The 22,594-nt window shown below is 43.0% G+C and overlaps 1 protein-coding gene across 2 annotated transcripts in view; it reads right to left on the bottom strand.

The window, feature by feature from the left end:
* Positions 1-5,903: 5,903 nt before the first annotated feature.
* Positions 5,904-22,594, bottom strand: part of fam214a (family with sequence similarity 214 member A) — a 53,556-nt gene continuing 36,865 nt past the window's right edge. Inside the window, exons 11-12 of one of the 2 annotated variants that reach the window (XM_049596064.1) lie at positions 7,033-7,226; positions 5,904-6,911 (exon numbers count right to left, since the gene is read on the bottom strand). In XM_049596064.1, the coding sequence (XP_049452021.1) occupies positions 6,758-6,911; positions 7,033-7,226 (348 nt within the window). In that variant the 3' untranslated portion in view covers positions 5,904-6,757. The remainder of the gene's footprint in view (positions 6,912-7,032; positions 7,227-22,594) is intronic. The other variant, XM_049596055.1, reaches the window with a different exon arrangement.

Raw genomic sequence — 22,594 nt, 5'->3', positions numbered from 1 at the left:
CTGCTGGCCTACCAGGCCGAGTTGGAGGATGACATGTCGAGCCATGGCCGTGATGGTCGCTCAGGAGAGGGCGAGATGGCTAAACCTGTCCAGCCTCTCTCACAAGGAGAAGTCCCAGCTCCTTGATGTCCCTGTGGACCCCAGAGGCCTATTCAGCCCAGCGGTAGCCACTATGCAGAAACATTGTGAGGAGAAGAAGAGGGAAGGTGAAGAACTCCAGCTGTGTCTCCTAGAAAAGTGCCACCCCTCCCCCCACTGCACCCCAACGGACATTTGCCCAAGCTGTGGCTCGACCAGCCTACTGCATCCCCAAGCTTCAGCCCCAACCCCCGGCAAGCAGCCGGGGTCAGAGCAGGCCCCAGGAGCTTAAAGGTGCGTGGGCTAAGAAACTCTTCGTTCCCAGTGTGACGCCAGGAAAGCAAGCCGCCCATCCTGCCACTCTAGGGGCCAAGAAGAAGAGACGCGCCACCTAGTGTGCTGTCTCCGGCGGCGGTGGCGCTTACGCCGGAGAGGTGGAGCTGGGGCGCGGCAGAGGTGAGCTGAGATCCCCGATAGGAGCGGGGACAAAGTTTTCCCATCTTGTTGTTTCATTCATCCCCAAAGCAAACACATGCGCGAGCCAGGTAAGCGGCTTTATGACAATACGTGCTAGAGCTCATGGGAAATGTAGGCTTCATTCCAGCAAAACACTACCGCTTTTGTCAACAGGGTCGCCAAAATCAACTCAAAATGAAAGTTCCTTGTAGGGGCTTTAAGCCCCTACAAGGAACTTTCATTTACTTTCATTTCTTTCATTTCACTCAAAATGAAACCCTAACCCCTAACCCTACCAGAACCTGCAGGTGGAGGCAGAGGTGCAGGTTGCTCGTAGAGGCTATAGGTGGAGGTTTGGCTAGTTTAGTTCTCATGGTGGCTGTGACAGGCTTTTGGTGTAAGGTGGAGCAGGACTCTTTAGAGGCGGTAGCTGGAGGTTTGGCCAGTTTAAACCTGAGCGAGGCTGTGTCGGTATTTTAGTGTAGGGTGGAGCAGAACACTAGAGGCGGCAGGTGGAGGTTTGGCTGCAGCTCTCTGCCAGGAACTGCAGGTGGAGACGAAGGTGCAGGTTGCTGGCAGAGGCTGTAGGTGGGTAGAGGTTTGGCCACAGCAGTCTGCCAGTATCTGCAGGTGGAGGCAGCAACTGCAGGTTGCTGGCAGAAACTGTAGGTGGAGGTTTGGCCAGTTTAACTCTGAACGTTGCTTTGACAGGCTTTTGGAGTGGGTTGGATCAAGGCAGTTTAGTGGAGGCGGAGCCGGAGGTGCAGGTTGCTGGCAGAGGCTGTGGATGGTAGAATTTGAATCTGATGGTGGTTGTTAAAGGCTATTGGTCTAAGGTGGAGCAGGAAACTTCAGAGGCTGCTGGTGGAGCTGTTTCTATAGCTGTCCTCCAGAGTCTGCAGGTGGAGCATGGGGCAGCAATTGGCTGGTTAAAGATGCAGGCAGAGGGTGGAGGCAGTAGATGGCTGTGTGACAGAGGTGAAGAGGAATACATCTTGCAGCACACAGCTGCAACACTTAACCATAAACTACAAAACTTAACTTAAAGTAAAAAAACCTTAACCTTAAAACTACAAAACTTAACCTTAAAACTACAAAACTTAACTTAAACTACAAAACTTAACTTAAAGTACAAAACTTAACCTTAAAACTACAAAACTAAAACTTAAACTACAAACTATATACATATTTGAGCTAACATGAGTAATGTTCAGTGCTTAGCTCGTTTCTGTGGCAGTGTCCGGGGCTTTGGTTATCCCAAAGTGTCCACGTCATACAGGGGAGGATGGTCTTCAACCCCGTATGACACGCCCACATGAACCAGTCTGTCCTCACTGAATGATTCAGTGAACGTTGGACGCTCCAGGCGCTCCCACAGCCTCTGCTTAATGCGCCTCCCCAACGCCAGACTGTACGGACGCAGTTGGCCATCCTGTGAGGAGCAGAAGAACAGAAATTAAATCATAATGAAACATGTGATTAAAAAGCTTAAAGGTTTGTCCCTCACTGATGCCTCCACCTACAGACCTGTTGCTCCATCTACACCCTCCTGCAGCAACCTGCACCGCTGAATCCAATCCTGTTGCCATGTGAAGACCTCAGTGGAACAGCAGGGACCAGAGATCCACTTGTAAATACAACCATTCAGATGACATGTAACAATGCTGTGTAATAGTAGCCTGGGTTGATAAACTGAAGCCACCTGCCTGTTTACATCTTCTTCTTACAGGTATTTCCATACGCTGTGTAAAAGAAGAGCCCTCCTGACTGACTGTGCTGCCGAACTACATCGACCAGAAAGCGCTCTTCCTCTCACTCGTCTGAAATCAAGGTAGTGTGGATCAGGATGGTGTATGGTAGTATGATTTGGTGGTGTCTGAGAGCCTAGCTGTGCATCAGGTCATTAGATTTTTGAATGTATGTTAGCAATGATCAGGCCTGTAGATGTCACTGTGTGAAAACAGAGACGTTATTTATCTTTGTCAGAGAAGATCTTTTATGTGTTTTGTTCAGGCCCCGTTGGACTTCATGGACTCCCAGATACATCAGGAGCTGATCGAGCCGGTTCTAGACACACAACAAGGCTCACTGTTGTCATCTTTTAATGGGAAACTGAATTGTATTGATAGATATTGACTAGATAGAAGTTTATTGATATTATTCTTGGTGAATGAAAAGAAATCACAATGTAACCTTAAAGATATAAACTGCAGTATGATGAATTCATTAATGAGTTATTACATATTTACAAGACCATGAACAGTTGTTTTTGTGACTGAGGGCAAGTGCTAGGTTGTAAACCTGACCGACCCAGTTGTCACCACAAACTATCCAATCATCATGGCCTTAACCACTCACCTATGTCAACGGATGGAGGAGATTTTTATATAATCTTATATAATGTACCATATACATATACAGTATGATAGTATACTAAATACACACAGTTATCTGATTGCTTGGTAGACTGTTACGTGCAAACAACTACTTTCTTTAGATTGCACAGTACACACTGTTTATGTCTTCATCTTGCTTTTGTTGGCATTAAATCTTTCACCTTGTAAGGAAGATGCCTATGACCTTTTCATTTTCACTGTCAGTGTCAACAGTAAGATTATAATCAATCAATAATCCACTCTATGTTGTAAACAAGAAGTCTGAGCCGAATAAGCAACACAATAAATTCTCACAATGAACGGCCATATCTTGCACTCTTACCCAGTAGTTAGAGCTCAGCTCTGTTTTAGAAATATTTCAGTGCTTTGTGGACCAGTCAAACAATATATGCAGAATAACCAGAACAAACATTACTCAAATTACAATGGTGAAATTGAGAGCAATAACTACAATATGTCTGTTTTCTTTATTTACTACACAGAACACTCGGATGTTTGCGGTACATAGTTCATTAAGAGCCTTAGTCAGAAATTAATGCTTATAGTGATGGTTTTAAAGAACTTGTTACTTGTTCTTACCTCAACTCTGGTGCACCTGGGTGCATCATGTTGTTACAGCTAATTTATACTTCTGCGTTGAATCGACGCCATAGGCCTCCTGTCTGTGCTGTAACACAAACCCAGATTTCAGTCAAATAATCCTCAGATCTGGATTATGATGAATGCTTCGCTGATCAACTCCGTTTATGTTCCCACACAAGTTTTTCTGGAGGCCTAAAACTCAGAACATAAATAGGAGAGGGGCTTGGCTCTAACCTTAGAAGTATTGTATCTTAAATAAGGCTAAAGAAGTATACCTCAAAATTGTACATAGAATATACCCTGCCAGTTGCCTAATAACTAACTTTACAGACACTGATACTACCTGCTCTTTTTTGTTAGAACATAATAGACTATAGAAACTATATTTCATCGTTTTAAATGTTAAATATCCATGAGATTTTGGATCAATCTGGAATCTCATGTCTTTGAAACCTGTAATTCAGTTTACTCCTTTAATTTTAGGGATATTATTTGTTATTATTGTAAATCCAGATAGTAGGACTCTTGAATATTTTATTAATTCTGTTATTCTAAATGCTAAATGTTTTATTTACAAACATAAATTATCCTAGTTAACTGCTGAATTTTTATCTTTTCTCCTAGAATCTAATGTTCTTCTCAGATCACTCGGTTCTTTAAAAACAAAAAGTGTATGCAATTTGTTTCTCTGAGTCCTGTATGTATCATGTATTTTTAAGAAATTGACTTGAAATACTGTAAGTTGAGCTTTTCACATATACTTATGTCATTCCTACTTTTTTTCTACATGTGCTGTTATTACCTGATGTGTTCTACATGCTCATTTTGTCAAATTAAAGAAAGGTTATTTTCCCACCAACATTTTCTCCTCCTGCAGTGTGTTAAGAGACTGGCATATGCAGTAGCTCTGCTCACATTGTGCTAAATTACAGGTGAATTAAGCAACACAGCATACACGTGTGACACAAGCAGACACACAGCCTGACTTTGTCACCATGCAAAAAATAAATGATGCATACACATATGGCTAAGCAGGGCAGATGCATTTAAGTACCCAGTGGTCACCATAATAAATGACCACCACCTACTATATTTGCAGCTGTGTGTGCCAGACTGACAGCATGCTACTACTGTTAGCTGTTGTAAACTGCTGTGTGCAGTTTTATGGGTGTGAAGTTGTGCTGACTTCAAGCTGCACCACACAGAATTAAGAGTCAGGGAATATATCAGTGCTGTGCTATAAAGGGACTGCTATTCATATGTCTTAATGTTAATAAGTTGGGTGATGCAATCTTTGCCTAATAAGAGGTGTTCTCTCACATTTAGGCTCAATATTTTGGACACATGTTGCATTTAGTGTTTTTCGTCTGATTCTAAAATGTGCCAGCTGTAAGGATGTGCCATTGTATGAAATATACTAAGTATACTAACTGACATAATTCCCATTTACCAAGAGAAATGTGTTCAGAATCTGCCGGTCTACAGTTAGGTGGTGTTAAGACTTCTTAACTGTCCTATGACCTGTAAAAAAAAAAAAAAAAAAAGAAAGACACTCTGGCCCCTCTGTTACCAGTGCTTTTATGCTATTTTTGGTCCCTTATCACTACCTTGTTTGAGTTTACATCTGTTAAGGGTGTCACTGTAACACGCCTCACAGCAGAAACAAAATTGATAAGGAGCGTTTGTCCGTGGACAGATGTTGCAAATTAGTGTCTCACTACAAACACTTAACACAGTGCATCTGGTTCTTGTGCATGATTCGGATGCTACTGTGATGTCCATGTCAACCAAGCTAAACTATGCTGAACTTTGCATTCAGAAATCTTCGTTGAAATACTACCATGATGTCAACTTTCAAGTTCTTTATTGTCATATAAAAATGTATCCATAAGGTATCTGTGACTGGTATGATTCCAAAAACTCAAACTTGCACCACAGCTCTGTTGTTAGGGACTAAATCTAAAGAAGCAGCAGAAATCACCTGTGTTTAGTTCCTTTCATTCCAGTGTGTGACTGTATGGAAATGCAGTGGTGGGAAACACGTTGAGGAAAAAAAAACCCACACACACACAAAGAGACAGAGCAGCCTTCAAGATTGCTTTAGAAGATATATAGATATATTTTTTTCAGATTTGAATATTAATGTCAAAAATACATACTATGATATACAGTTTGCACTACATCATCTTAGCATGACAGACGTCACAAGTAGTAACTGAAATATTAATTTAAATATTAAATAAACTGATGGTAAGTAAACTGAAAAGTGAATGTGTAAACACTAAACTAAGGTTACTCTTTCTATTGCAACACTTCCAATAAAGTGGTTCTGTAACAGTACAAAAGTATTAGAATATTACTATTTTCTGTTTCATTTCCAGTTATAATGAGAAAAAAAATCCACAGTGCACTTCTGATTTTCTGCTGTGATGCTTTCAGTTGACTCAAGCTTGATTGCTTGTTGAACTTTAGTGGTCCATGGTATGGGTTTTTTTTTTTTTTTGGACGAGGGGATGGCGTTGCACCACAGTCTGCTGCCCGCTTCCTCTTCCATGCGCGCTCCCTCTGCTCCGAGCTCAGGAATCACAGGGTCAAAGCTGCGTTCACTTTCATTTCAATCAATCTAATCTCCAAATTTAAAACAAAGTGTTTTATCATTAAAAGGACCGTGTATTGCATTAATAACTAAATTAATTGAGATTGAACACTTATTCATTTTGTAAAGTACATGTCCGATTAACATTTTGAGTTGAGCAAACAGAGTAAAGAAGCCTAAACTCTGCTGAAATAATTTAAGTGTCTAACTGATTCTGAAGACGATCACTGGTCTCTCTCCTGCCAGACGCTGGAGGGGATACACACAACAGCAGGAAAAAGAATGACATATCATATCTGGTAAGGCCTTTTTACCCAGGAGAACAGGATCTGAAACACACTCTACAACTGTAACCTTTGACCCATTTTCTTTGATCCAAGGTTGTGCACTTAACAAAGAACATCAATTCTGACGAGTCTCCCAGGCTCTTAGCCCACCCCCACTTGTCAGTTCTGGGTGACAGAAGGGATGACACTTAAGATTTTGGGCACATGCCAGGTGAGTCTTGTTGACTGCAGTCCTTAAATTGCTCCTCTTTAGAGACGTTCATCTTGCCATGGGCTGCGTAAGAGTCTTTTGCTGGCATCAAGGTGTGACTGAAGCTTCGGCAGTCGCCTGCCGGGAGGAGGAGGAGGGAGGGAGTCGGATCTCAGCAGCGGGGAGAGAACGGTGGGTCGATTGGGGACTCTGTGGAGGACTGGAGCTCGTAGGCGGCTCCACTGTCCACCTCCATGGACTTCCTGGAAAACAGCAGATGGATGTCCCTATGGAGGTAGATCTTCCCAGACTTAGAACTCTGGAACCTGGTGGGTTTGGACAGATGGATGAAGGACAGAGAGGATGAATAAGGGAAAAGAAACATCACAGTTACTGGATACATTCCAGTTTCAGTGTGCACTAGAGACAAACTAACAGCCAGTTTACCTCAGATGAACGAGGTAGCGCAAAGTGCGTCCCTGGCCAAGGGACTTCCTGCTGGTCTGATTGTTTGTGTCACGGCGGACGGGCACAGAGAAGGTCCTCTGGCGCAGGAAGGTCTGGTGTCCAGCTGGCATGGCTCGTAGGTCATACATCACAACAAACATCTTCACAACTGTCTTGTTGGGATTGAATAAGGTCTGAAAGGTATAACCAGAGAGCACTTAGGCAGGTTTCTAACTCTTTGTGACCTTACTTCATCAATCTACAACAACACAACAGAACCCTTTGTGCCTGCATAAATCATGCTAATAATGGACTTCAGTTATATAGAGGAAAATGCATTTCAAATTCAGAAGAATAAGCACATAAATTAATAAAAACATACTCTTGTTACATGATGAATTTTTCTCTATGACGACTAGGGGTCTCCCTTTCCCTTTGTTAGTTGGTGTAATTTGCTTTTTGTTCTCAGCTATGTGTGTACACCATGATGCAGATACTTTATAATAAGGTAAGGTTATATATAAGGTCAATGAGGCATTCAGGATTCCCCTCCCTGGTGCGTTCAGGACTGTGTGTTGCAAAAGAGCGGAAGTTATTTAAGTCATACTTACAGCATATGACGTTTCTCTTTCTCTCTCTCGCTCAAGTAGCTCATATACTTCCCCAGCAGTAATTTTTGATGCTTGAAAAGCATCCAAACAAACACCACCTGGCCGGCCATGTTTTCTGAGCTTGCGCAATGTAATGCATTTACCTCGGAAGTCAGGATTTCCGACCTGGATCTTTCCAAGTACAATCGAACGCAGCATTACTCATTAGCATAGCCAACTGAAGCAAGCTAACTCGCTAACCCTGCAGTAGATTAAGGTTTTTGTTCAGTACTGAGGATTTTGTTTAATTGTACTAATTTCAATTTGGAAAACCAGCTTAGCTCTGAAGAAGCACAGACATCTTGAAAGAAGCACAGGAGACAATATTATCCCCCTGCAGAGCCAGAGAGCCACTGTTTTAGACGTGCGCAGTTTCAGAGCCACCATTTTAGATGTGCGCGAGTGCCAGTTTCAGAGCCACCATTTTAGACGTGCGCAAGTTCCAGTTTCAATGCCACCATTTTAGATGTGCGTGAGCTCGAGAGGACGGGGTCTCTGTCAATCATTTTTTAATGTAGCCAAACAGAGGCTCACAATCACCTGTCAGTTGAACACTTACCAGTTTTAAATTCAGCCAACCAATTCACAGTAGTGGGAGTAGTCAACATTTCAACTAGCTAGCTATGCTAGTGCTAGCTAGTGTCTAAGTATCAACCCCCGATCATAATGGAATATAGTAACTTCAACTGCTCATTTCAGAAAGGACCACCACGAGAAAATGTGTTCCTTGTTTCAACTACAGCATAATTAACTAACAAAGTTTGTTTCTGGCCACTAGGATTAACTAGCACAGCGAGCACTTTAGCGCTAGCACACACGATAGCTAGCACAACAAGCATGCTAGCTAAGTTAGCTGAGAAGTTGTCTATTTCAACTTCAAAATGTTGATAAAAATGTTGCTGTCTGTTGATACTTTGTTGAGGGGTGATGCTAAAATGGAAGGACAAGTCCGCCTGTCCAGAGGGAAGGGGCACAAAACCTCCGGGGAAAACAGTGTAAAAGTCCAGGGGTTTGTGTACATTGGAGGAAAGCCAACTACACTCAGTAATGTCCTGCCCTCCCTCTGGTTCTTCTAGCTGAGGAGCAGAACACAATCTGGGTCAGAAGGGTTTGATGGAGGCTCCTTGGGAGCTTAGAGCTAGGACGCCTGTCGTATTTTTCCCCGGGGGTCTCATGCCCCTGTCCTCTGGACAGGCAGACTTGTTCCTCCAGATCATCCATTTTAGCACTAATCCAAGTAAAAGTATCAATAGATGGCAGCGTTTTAATCAGCATTTTAAAGTGGAAATAGACAGTTTGTCTATGACCTATTGTCCATTTGATAATCTAAACAAATAACATGTTTGCTTGGAGTGGTCCTCCTAAAATAACCAGTGGTGAAAATTGCTATATTCTCTGTTGGTCCATGATTAAAGAGCTAATAAGGAAACAGCGTTAGCTAGAAAGCTAGTGCGCTAGGTAGTAGAAAAGTTTTCTATTTCTGCTTTAAACAAGAACTTGTTAACGCAGGGCTAACGTTATTTTTACAACAAGGATCTAAAATATGTTTTTAGCAATCTCAGTCTGTAGAACGTACAACAGGGAGCCTGGTACTCGCACGTGCGCACGTCTAAAATGGTGGGGGATGCAGGGGGATGTTTCTCAAAAGAGCAGCACACTGATGATGTCAGAAGGCTTGGTTGGTCCAGGAATGCGATGTGGGATGTTGATCCAGGAACATGTCCTACATGGCAAAATCACATCATGCCATTTTTCAAGGAGTTTTTTTAACATGTCCACTCAGGTGGACAGCATGCGTTTAAGTTTTCAACTGAAGAAATAAAAACCAATGAAAAAAAAACGGATGTATTAATTAAAACTATGAAACGGTATATTTTTTATACTGTTAAACTGGAGTGTTCACACATTTTAACGTACTCCAATAGTGTTCCTCAGCCTCTCCCCTTTCTACACCTCCCTTTTATAGCACTGCTCCCTCATTCAGCTCATTGCTCTTGGCTCCTCAAAAACTGAATTTGACCAATTGTTAACTAATCAGCGATACATGACTGCCATCTTGTGGCAGCATATGGTACACCCATCCTTGAATGTCTGGAACAAGATGGATGAATGCAAATCAAGATCAGACAGATGGCTGAACAGATCTTTCTCTCCTCGGTCGTATTTACATAACAAAGACTAAAAGGTTAATACGTTAATAAGGTCCATTTACTAGAAAACAGACAAAACAATAGCATAAAATATAACATAAAATAAACACAACACGTTTATCTTTTCTAATTGTCATTTTAGCAATTAAAAATACAACTGTAACATTAGCACTTAAAAAAACCCACACTAACGTTACCTTAACAATAATATATATTTAAAACAGCTCACCAGGCGAGCATGTGCACACACACACCTGTGCTCCATGAGCCCCTGAACAGCTCAGGTGCTCTCACCTTGACTGGTCATATTAAATGGTAAATGGACTGCACTCATAAAGCATCTTACTAGTCATCCAACCACTCAAACTGCTCATTCACACACTGGTGGCCATGGCTACCATGCAATATGCCACCTGCTATTCAGTTTTTAACACACGCACACAGCCATCGGGAGAAATCTGAGGTTCAGTATCTTGCTCAAGGATATTTCAACATGCAAACTGGAGGAGGCGGGGATCGAACCGCTGATCTTCCGATTGGTGGACGTCCCGCTGTACCTCCTCGTGTCCGCCTGCTACATGTTTTCATATTGTAATAGAAAACTGAAAAAGAGACATTCACCAGGACAGCTACGTAATATATTCCTGCTTGAAGACAGCCGTTGTCACTACAGCCACAGATGCTTTCGGCCGGAAGTCGCCAGTTAACGGGGTCGCAGGTAAATCCGAGACAACGGTCCTGTTAAAGCCTCTCGCTTTCATTTGTCCTGAAAACTGTGGGAAAAGCTTTGTGTTTCTGAGCGTCGTGGACAGTTTCCAGTTGATGTGTTCTTCGTCATGTCTCTGGAGAACTGCAAGCCTGGAGGGCTAAAATGCAGTGGCAAAAGGCAAAGCGGCCCCGGAGGGCTTTGGGTTTACAATACGCAGGCTAAACAAGCCGCACTCTGACCACCTCCGGCTCGCGGCTCGCCGCCTCAGACGGGTTTGCACATGCGCAAAACAGACCACTGAGTCACCGACGGAACCAGGGTAGAGTTTGATTTGAGAGACAGAACCGTTTTGTTTTATAAATAAAAAGTCCAAAAATGCATGACTGAAAAAAAAACCCACTTACCCAGTGTTAATAAGTTGTCACACAATAATAATGTATGAAAACTCAGTTCTGACAAACGTCAGCTGAACCTTGTAATTCCAAAGTGAGGTCATGAGCATATAGCCAAGAGGGGGCGGGGTGTCGTGACGTCACGAAGCTCAGAACGCACACATGCCTTTGTGACATCACAGAACAAATTTACCAAACCTTCAAATAGGACCCAATCTCCAAAATATTTTGTGATCTAACTGCGTGTTAGTTCTCATCATCTCCACACCGGCTCACGGACACACGACCGACATTTCATCGCTAACTAACTCACTGACCTACTATTAGGTTCAATCAAAATGGAGAAGGAAAACGTCACCGATCCTGACGCAATTATTGCGGTCCTTCGAGAGCAACTTGATGCCTCCAGAAATAACGAGGAGAGCTTAATGGAAAAGCTCAAACAGTTTCAGCAAAGGATTGCAGATGTTGCTAAAGTGGAGAAAAGACTGTCCACTGAAAAGACCCTCAGAGAGCAGAAGGAGTCTGAACTGAGGAGGTTTCGCGATATTGAGTCAGTCAACAAAAGACTGACTTTGGAGGTGCAGACGCTGCAGCGCGAGGTAACAGTGCTGACAGGAAAAAACACGTCTGCCTCCAAGAGACTAGAGCAACAGAAACAACAGCTGAAAGACAAGGACACCGAACAGGAGAAGATGACGGAGTACTTCCAAAAACTGATGAACGAATCCAAGTATTACAAAGAGGAGTTAAAGAAACTGGCCCTCGATAAAGACTATGTCGTTAAACTCAAACGAAAATCGGCAGAACTGAGGAAGGAGATTGAGGAACAAAAGAACCTAAATAAAATTCACCAGGACAATATCGGTTGCTTTAAAAGGCAAATTACAAACCTGGAAAGTGACAAAAGGGATCTTGAATTGTCACAAAAAGAAATGGGCAGCCAGATGGATAAAATGAGAAAAGATATGGATGCGCTCAAATTAGAAATTGAGACGCATAAAAATGAAGCTTTTAAACAGAACAATTTAATATCAAAGCTTCGAAGTGACACGCTCATCAGCAAGAAAGTCAAGAGAAAACTGGAAAAGAATCTTGATGAAACAAAGCAGCGCGTTAAGGACCAGGACCAGATAATAGCTGATCTCAAAAATGAGATTAGAAATAACAAGGACGAGCAGACAGAGACGCAAATCAAGATTACCGTTCTCAAGAATGAGAGAAACCTCACCCTTGAGAACCTGTCCAAGGCTCAGAGGGAAATTGGTCTGCTGAAATCAACAACTGAAAAACAGCAGCAGGAGATCCTAGCCATGACTTTGGATCAGAACAAAGTGGGCACAGAGCTGGACCAGGTCAAAAAGGATTATGACTCTGCGCGCAAGCAGCTGATAGAGGTCAGTAAGAAACTGGAGCAAACACAGGTGTTGCTGGGCAGGCATAAAGACAACGTGAAACAAGACGTAAAGCTGGAGGAGAAGAGACACATGGTGATCCTGGCAGAGAAGGAGGGATTAGAAAGAGAGCTGCAGCACTCCATGCATCAGGTATCACAGCAGCGTCACACCATTACTGTCCAGAAGGCTGCAAAAGACGCGTTAGAGCAGACAGTAAAATCGCTCAGACAGGAAGTCGAGTCCCTCACGCTGCAGAACTGCGAGGTTGGGACTAAGAACAGCAGACTGACAAAGGCATTCAACAAGCTTAAGCGCCAGAAAGCTGTCTTCACAGCCGGTAAATGGCGATTTTCCGATTCCACCCATTTGCAATATAAGTACAGACAGAGTTTCCAGAATGAACGTTGTGTGCAGCGCCAAGCAGCACTCGTGGAAGCACAGCGAAAGGAGATTGGAGCTAAAGCTAGCTTTGGCACGGCGTCCGGATGATGCAATCCAAAAGCTGGTTAAGTGTCAGTGGGACAACAGAGAGCTTAAGAAACAGCTCATGGCTTTCAAAGGGGAAAAACTAGTGTACGAGGGGAGTTATCAGCGTGTGAGGGAGGAAAACAGTAAGCTGTCAGAAGCCCTGAGTGGCGTGAAGGTGGAGGCTTGGCGCAAAGCAGCGCCCCGGTGTGAGCCTCAGCAGCCATCGAGGCAAACATGCTTTGCACTCTCTGCTGACGAGACCCCGTCTCAGGCTGAAGACAGGTCTAGTCATGTGCCAGTCATCCGCCCCTTCACCAGAACGATCCAGCTGTGTGTGGGGAGATTCATGCCACGCCCACCTCCACGCTCAACTCAACAGCGTACACCTGACCTGAGATTGCCTGAGCTTGCGATCTGAGAACTTCTCCCCTCTCGAGCAACACCTGTGCGTAAGTGAACGCTTCCGACGTGTATTGAAAGACACACAACACAGCGACCCCTACAGGACAAATTAACAACCTACACACAGTTTACACCCTGGATGGCTCCTACAGTGGTCGCTCATTGACCTGTCGCTAAGTCCCGCCCCTGGACGCATATACACATGCTGATTGTAACAGTGAAGCAAAGACAGGTGTACAGGTACCCGTGAAGGGAAGCAGGGGAACTTTGCTGATATTCAACCAGCTGTGTGTCATCGCATTGTCTGACTTCCCCTGGAGATCCCTGCCTGTCTGGCGGTGGAGGTCCAGGGGACAGGCAGCGATGCCACACAGCAGGTTCAATATGCTTACTCCAACAGCTTGTCGGACCATCACAAAGGGGTGGGGCTTCGCAAAAAGTCAAGTCTGTGCTTTTCCACTCAGGTTTTTCTGTGTGCATTTGTGTGAAACTTGTGCATTAAAAAACCTGAGCGCAAACGCACCCACAGAAAGAGTCCTGGGCTCAACTCCATCTGGCTGCTGCCTTTCTGTGTGGAGTTTGCATGTTCTCCACTTAGTTAGTTAGGTTGGGTTTTCTCCGGGATGCTCCGGTTCTCCCAGCACTTGAAGACATGCAGGTTAGGTCATGGAGCAGCTGGGCTCAGCAGGTTAAGCAGGGGATCTACTGATTCCTGGCTTCTCCTGGCACTGAACCCCCAGCTGTTCCATGACCTAACTTAAGTAAAATCATAATAAAATAATTACAATTGGAATTACCGCCTTATGGTTGTTTGTCTCCATGCACAGTTTACATCCATGTCTTTGAAAACATGATGCTTGACACCCATTGTTCCCTGACAGCACAGAAGATCTATATAGCAGAGTTTCAAGGTGGGCACGGATGATGAGTGTCACCAATTAAATATCAGACTAAATGTCTCCCCTTATGTTCCTGAGATATGATGTTGAATAATAGCCAGAAAAGTGTTTTATGGAGAGCACTGTAATATCAAAGTGAAGCTGACCCTTGACCTTTAGGATATAAAATGTCATCACTTCATTATTTTATCTGCTTAATTGTGCGTCAGCTCTGCTGAGCCTACACACATTTATACTTGTGTAGTGGTGTGTCTGTGTCACTCTGCAGTCAGTCACACCTCCAAAATACTGGTCGGCAGTGGAGTTTCTGTGAAGTGCTGTAGCCTAAAGTTTAGTTGATTCAAAACACACATTAAACACACATTATACATGGCTTAAAAGAGACAAACACATTTCAAACACAAGAACATAAATGTCTTCACTATAACTCACAGCATTCACTGACAAAGCACTTGTCTTTATCTGGACACGTTTCCCCCACAAATCCCACATGCTAATGTTATTAGCATGCACCGATGGCATTTTACACTGTATAAATTAAATATAAACATATTGTAAACATATTGTAAACATTTCCTCTATTGACCGCCAGGGACAACAGCAACATTTAACAAAGGTAACGGTACATAATTTGGCTCCATTACAGCTCACAAGGTTCACTGACAAAACAGAGATTTCCGCTGCTCATATGAAGCCAGGATAAATCACACACAAGACTTAAGATGCAATTTTGTGGAGGCTTTGCTGTCTTCACAATTTATTGTTTCTTATCTGTGAAATTTAAGTAACTGTCCTTGACCTTTTACCTTCAACCACCTAAAACTATTGAGTTCATTGTTAAGTCCAAGTGAACATTTGTGTTAAATCTGAACAAACTCCTTTGAGGCGTTCTTGAGATATCATGTTCGAAAGGATGGGACCGACAGATGTACAGCCAACAGACAACCAGAAAACATAAAGCGTCTGGCCACAGCTATCGCCGGCACAGAGACATAAAAATATTGCAAAACATAACAGTCGTGATTATGAACGCTCCCTTTTCTTCAAATGAGGGGTGCTGCGATATACTGTTATTGATGAAAATCGTGATATTCAAAAATAAAATACATATCATGATGATAATACACTTTTAACAGTATTGTGTAAATAATACAGCACCTCTGAAATAAATGGGTCAATATCACCATGAAGTGCCTTTGAGAATTCACAGTCTCAGAAATAAAAAACTGAGATTTTTCATTTAAATTCATACTCATTATATTAAGTAGACATTAGGCTGTTAGAAATACGCGTTGCTCAAGCTCCAGCACTTTTCATAAATTCACTTTGAGTAGACAATATACAAGCAAACTGCATGTCATGACCCAGCTCATAGGCCATGGCAAAGATGGGAGACACACATGGTATCAACTGAAACATGCACAGATTTATTGTTAACAAAGATAACAGCAAAAACATAGTTAAGTTATGAGGTGTAAATCTGTGTGTTAGTGTGTCGGCAGGTGAATGGGTGAGTGAGTGATGAATGCTGGGTGTTGTATGGTGTAGAACACAAACTGCGCAACCCGGCGCGGCGCGGCCAGTGTGGACAACACAGTCGGTTAACATGGGCGCCGAAAGGAAACTGCCTTCTCTTCTCGGCGCTTCGAGGCTATTCGCGGCGCTTCCGCGGGCGGTGTGGCCCTAGCGTAAAGGGCGACCCCTTCCCGCCTCTTAAAGTAACACACCCATTGTGTTAAACTGGTTGCTGCCAATTAAAGTAACACACACATTGTGTGAAACTGTCCAGCACATTAAATGTGTTAAGCTTTCTGTGCATTTTGTACACAACTTGTGTTGAAATCCACACAAAATGTGTTACACACAAGTAACAACACATTTTTTGTGTCATTTTTTTAACACATCTCTTAAGAGTGATGGTAACTTATTCTGAGCAGCTAACGTGCTCCGGAGCAGGTTAACTTCAGGGTAACAGATCACAGCCTGCCAACACCCCGACCTCTGACTGCTGCTATTTCACACTCTGATCCCATCACTGCAGCTCAACATAACATGAGACACCTGTGTGATGAGAACTAGGTTAAAACAGATAATATTTTATTAGCAAAATAAAGCACACACTGTTAATTGGCTCCTCTTATTATAAATGCAACATTTCGGTCAGACGGACCTCATTAATCATTAACTACTTTTCCACCCTTTACTTCAGCAGCACAGTCTGGTGTTACTTTAAAGTGTTTATGTGACATATTGAGAGGAGTTTTATCAACTAAACAGCAAAAAATACTCTCTACTAATGTCACATGTAGCTCAGTGATACCTACAGGCAATGTAAATCTTGGGAGACAGTGAAGTTGTGGATAGTGTTTTCAGTGTTTCTAGATTTTCTGTTAAGATTATCATTGTGTGTCGTTTACATCCACGCCATTGATATTTTACTGTCTCTCAGTCTCAGACACTTTCGCCACTCTTTCATCTCATAAAATATGAAGCAGACTTCATTCATGGTTTTGATGATGTCGCTTGTCATTAACAGCCCCTCCTCTTTCAAATGAACGGGCTCATGGCTGGATAGGAAAACCCAGAGTTGACTGAACTAGTTGATAACCAGCTTTGTCGTACCAGTTATCCAGATGTCCAATGTTAGGGTTAGTCAAACCAGATAAAAAAAAGATATCCTGGGTAAGTTTAACTGGCTTTGTAATACAGGCCTCTGGATCAACATAAACAAGTTATTCAGAATCAATATGGCAGTGATGGTCATGGATCAACGCGAGCACTGCAATCCTGCAAAAAATAGTTCTGAAAAGGCTATTAGAAAGGAGGGAAAATGTGTCCCTCACAGGTCTTTGCAACTGCAAAATGACATCATCCTTACTCTTAATGAACAATATCAGGGTTGCCAACTTTGGTCAGAGGGCCGGAGTGAGATTTTAGCTTGTGACATAACATCTGCTCATGTAATCATGAACGTACGTGGACACAGCAGCACGTTTTTTGTTGTTTTTTTTTTTTTTTACCTTAAAAGAGTTAATATGCACAGCACGGACCTGCACAGAGTGTGTAGAAGAGCAGCTGCAAAGCTGGGCGTAGCCAAAGACAGTGGATAAACCAAGACCAGTCATCACTCACTGAAAAAAGCTACAAGGCGGTGGCTACGTCGGTGAAGGCGCTGAACGCATTGTCACTGCTGCTGGCCTACCAGGCCGAGTTGGAGGATGACATGTCGAGCCATGGCCGTGATGGTCGCTCAGGAGATGGCGAGATGGCTAAACCTGTCCAGCCTCTCTCACAAGGAGAAGTCCCAGCTCCTTGATGTCCCTGTGGACCCCAGAGGCCTATTCAGCCCAGCGGTAGCCACTATGCAGAAACATTGTGAGGAGAAGAAGAGGGAAGGTGAAGAACTCCAGCTGTGTCTCCCTAGAAAAGTGCCACCCCTCCCCCCACTGCACCCCAACGGACATTTGCCCAAGCTGTGGCTCGACCAGCCTACTGCATCCCCAAGCTTCAGCCCCAACCCCCGGCAAGCAGCCGGGGTCAGAGCAGGCCCCAGGAGCTTAAAGGTGCGTGGGCTAAGAAACTCTTCGTTCCCAGTGTGACGCCAGGAAAGCAAGCCGCCCATCCTGCCACTCTAGGGGCCAAGAAGAAAAGACGCGCCACCTAGTGCGCTGTCTCCGGCGGCGGTGGTGCTTACGCCGGAGAGGTGGAGCTGGGGCACGGCAGAGGTGAGCTGGGATCCCCGATAGGAGCAGGGACAAAGTTTTCCCATCTTGTTGTTTCATTCATCCCCAAAACAAACACATGCGCGAGCCAGGTAAGCGGCTTTACGACAATACGTGCTAGAGCTCATGGGAAATGTAGGCTTCATTCCAGCAAAACACTACCGCTTTTGTCAACAGGGTCGCCAAAATCAACTCAAAATGAAAGTTCCTTGTAGGGGCTTTAAGCCCCTACAAGGAACTTTCATTCACTGACATTTCTTTCATGTCACTCAAAATGAAACCCTAACCCCTAACCCTACCAGAACCTGCAGGTGGAGGCAGAGGTGCAGGTTGCTCGTAGAGGCTATAGGTGGAGGTTTGGCTAGTTTAGTTCTCATGGTGGCTGTGACAGGCTTTTGGTGTAAGGTGGAGCAGGACTCTTTAGAGGCGGTAGCTGGAGGTTTGGCCAGTTTAAACCTGAGCGAGGCTGTGTCGGTATTTTAGTGTAGGGTGGAGCAGAACACTAGAGGCGGCAGGTGGAGGTTTGGCTGCAGCTCTCTGCCAGGAACTGCAGGTGGAGACGAAGGTGCAGGTTGCTGGCAGAGGCTGTAGGTGGGTAGAGGTTTGGCCACAGCAGTCTGCCAGTATCTGCAGGTGGAGGCAGCAACTGCAGGTTGCTGGCAGAAACTGTAGGTGGAGGTTTGGCCAGTTTAACTCTGAGCGTTGCTTTGACAGGCTTTTGGAGTGGGTTGGATCAAGGCAGTTTAGTGGAGGCGGAGCCGGAGGTGCAAGTTGCTGGCAGAGGCTGTGGATGGTAGAATTTGAATCTGATGGTGGTTGTTAAAGGCTATTGGTCTAAGGTGGAGCAGGAAACTTCAGAGGCTGCTGGTGGAGCTGTTTCTATAGCTGTCCTCCAGAGTCTGCAGGTGGAGCATGGGGCAGCAATTGGCTGGTTAAAGATGCAGGCAGAGGGTGGAGGCAGTAGATGGCTGTGTGACAGAGGTGAAGAGGAATACATCTTGCAGCACACTTAAACTACAAAACTTAACCTTAAAACTACAAAATTTAACCTTAAAACTACAAAACTAAAACTTAAACTACAAACTATATACATATTTGAGCTAACATGAGTAATGTTCAGTGCTTAGCTCGTTTCTGTGGCAGTGTCCGGGGCTTTGGTTATCCCAAAGTGTCCACGTCATACAGGGGAGGATGGTCTTCAACCCCGTATGACACGCCCACATGAACCAGTCTGTCCTCACTGAATGATTCAGTGAACGTTGGACGCTCCAGGCGCTCCCACAGCCTCTGCTTGATGCGCCTCCCCAACGCCAGACTGTACGGATGCAGTTGGCCATCCTGTGAGGAGCAGAAGAACAGAAATTAAATCATAATGAAACGTGATTAAAAAGCTTAAGGGTTTGTCCCTCACTGATGCCTCCACCTTTAGACCTGTTGCTCCATCTACACCCTCCTGCAGCAACCTGCACCGCTGACTCCAATCCTGTTGCCATGTGAAGACCTCAGTGGAACAGCAGGGACCAGAGATCCACTTGTAAATACAACCATTCAGATGACATGTAACAGTGCTGTGTAATAGTAGCCTGGGTTGATAAACTGAAGCCACCTGCCTGTTTACATCTTCTTCTTACAGGTATTTCCATACGCTGTGTAAAAGAAGAGCCCTCCTGACTGACTGTGCTGCCAACCTACATCGACCAGAAAGCGCTCTTCCTCTCACTCGTCTGAAATCAAGGTAGTGTGGATCAGGATGGTGTATGGTAGTATGATTTGGTGGTGTCTGAGAGCCTAGCTGTGCATCAGGTCATTAGATTTTTGAATGTATGTTAGCAATGATCAGGCCTGTAGATGTCACTGTGTGAAAACAGAGACGTTATTTATCTTTGTCAGAGAAGATCTTTTATGTGTTTTGTTCAGGCCCCGTTGGACTTCATGGACTCCCAGATACATCAGGAGCTGATCGAGCCGGTTCTAGACACACAACAAGGCTCACTGTTGTCATCTTTTAATGGGAAACTGAATTGTATTGATAGATATTGACTAGATAGAAGTTTATTGATATTATTCTTGGTGAATGAAAAGAAATCACAATGTAACCTTAAAGATATAAACTGCAGTATGATGAATTCATTAATGAGTTATTACATATTTACAAGACCATGAACAGTTGTTTTTGTGACTGAGGGCAAGTGCTAGGTTGTAAACCTGACCGACCCAGTTGTCACCACAAACTATCCAATCATCATGGCCTTAACCACTCACCTATGTCAACGGATGGAGGAGATTTTTATATAATCTTATATAATGTACCATATACATATACAGTATGATAGTATACTAAATACACACAGTTATCTGATTGCTTGGTAGACTGTTACGTGCAAACAACTACTTTCTTTAGATTGCACAGTACACACTGTTTATGTCTTCATCTTGCTTTTGTTGGCCGCATTAAATCTTTCACCTTGTAAGGAAGATGCCTATGACCTTTTCATTTTCACTGTCAGTGTCAACAGTAAGATTATAATCAATCAATAATCCACTCTATGTTGTAAACAAGAAGTCTGAGCCGAATAAGCAACACAATAAATTCTCACAATGAACGCCATATCTTGCACTCTTACCCAGTAGTTAGAGCTCAGCTCTGTTTTAGAAATATTTCAGTGCTTTGTGGACCAGTCAAACAATATATGCAGAATAACCAGAACAAACATTACTCAAATTACAATGGTGAAATTGAGAGCAATAACTACAATATGTCTGTTTTCTTTATTTACTACACAGAACACTCGGATGTTTGCGGTACATAGTTCATTAAGAGCCTTAGTCAGAAATTAATGCTTATAGTGATGGTTTTAAAGAACTTGTTACTTGTTCTTACTACCTCAACTCTGGTGCACCTGGGTGCATCATGTTGTTACAGCTAATTTATACTTCTGCGTTGAATCGACGCCATAGGCCTCCTGTCTGTGCTGTAACACAAACCCAGATTTCAGTCAAATAATCCTCAGATCTGGATTATGATGAATGCTTCGCTGATCAACTCCGTTTATGTTCCCACACAAGTTTTTCTGGAGGCCTAAAACTCAGAACATAAATAGGAGAGGGGCTTGGCTCTAACCTTAGAAGTATTGTATCTTAAATAAGGCTAAAGAAGTATACCTCAAAATTGTACATAGAATATACCCTGCCAGTTGCCTAATAACTAACTTTACAGACACTGATACTACCTGCTCTTTTTTGTTAGAACATAATAGACTATAGAAACTATATTTCATCGTTTTAAATGTTAAATATCCATGAGATTTTGGATCAATCTGGAATCTCATGTCTTTGAAACCTGTAATTCAGTTTACTCCTTTAATTTTAGGGATATTATTTGTTATTATTGTAAATCCAGATAGTAGGACTCTTGAATATTTTATTAATTCTGTTATTCTAAATGCTAAATGTTTTATTTACAAACATAAATTATCCTAGTTAACTGCTGAATTTTTTATCTTTTCTCCTAGAATCTAATGTTCTTCTCAGATCACTCGGTTCTTTAAAAACAAAAAGTGTATGCAATTTGTTTCTCTGAGTCCTGTATGTATCATGTATTTTTAAGAAATTGACTTGAAATACTGTAAGTTGAGCTTTTCACATATACTTATGTCATTCCTACTTTTTTTCTACATGTGCTGTTATTACCTGATGTGTTCTACATGCTCATTTTGTCAAATTAAAGAAAGGTTATTTTCCCGTACCAACATTTTCTCCTCCTGCAGTGTGTTAAGAGACTGGCATATGCAGTAGCTCTGCTCACATTGTGCTAAATTACAGGTGAATTAAGCAACACAGCATACACGTGTGACACAAGCAGACACACAGCCTGACTTTGTCACCATGCAAAAAATAAATGATGCATACACATATGGCTAAGCAGGGCAGATGCATTTAAGTACCCAGTGGTCACCATAATGACCACCACCTACTATATTTGCAGCTGTGTGTGCCAGACTGACAGCATGCTACTACTGTTAGCTGTTGTAAACTGCTGTGTGCAGTTTTATGGGTGTGAAGTTGTGCTGACTTCAAGCTGCACCACACAGAATTAAGAGTCAGGGAATATATCAGTGCTGTGCTATAAAGGGACTGCTATTCATATGTCTTAATGTTAATAAGTTGGGTGATGCAATCTTTGCCTAATAAGAGGTGTTCTCTCACATTTAGGCTCAATATTTTGGACACATGTTGCATTTAGTGTTTTTCGTCTGATTCTAAAATGTGCCAGCTGTAAGGATGTGCCATTGTATGAAATATACTAAGTATACTAACTGACATAATTCCCATTTACCAAGAGAAATGTGTTCAGAATCTGCCGGTCTACAGTTAGGTGGTGTTAAGACTTCTTAACTGTCCTATGACCTGTAAAAAAAAAAAAAAAAAGAAAGACACTCTGGCCCCTCTGTTACCAGTGCTTTTATGCTATTTTTGGTCCCTTATCACTACCTTGTTTGAGTTTACATCTGTTAAGGGTGTCACTGTAACACGCCTCACAGCAGAAACAAAATTGATAAGGAGCGTTTGTCCGTGGACAGATGTTGCAAATTAGTGTCTCACTACAAACACTTAACACAGTGCATCTGGTTCTTGTGCATGATTCGGATGCTACTGTGATGTCCATGTCAACCAAGCTAAACTATGCTGAACTTTGCATTCAGAAATCTTCGTTGAAATACTACCATGATGTCAACTTTCAAGTTCTTTATTGTCATATAAAAATGTATCCAT

This window comes from Epinephelus fuscoguttatus, linkage group LG2 (assembly GCF_011397635.1).
Source record: "Epinephelus fuscoguttatus linkage group LG2, E.fuscoguttatus.final_Chr_v1".
Lineage (NCBI taxonomy): Eukaryota > Metazoa > Chordata > Actinopteri > Perciformes > Serranidae > Epinephelus > Epinephelus fuscoguttatus.
The sequence above is the reverse complement of the archived record's forward strand: the minus strand, read 5'-3'. Positions and strand labels throughout refer to the sequence as shown.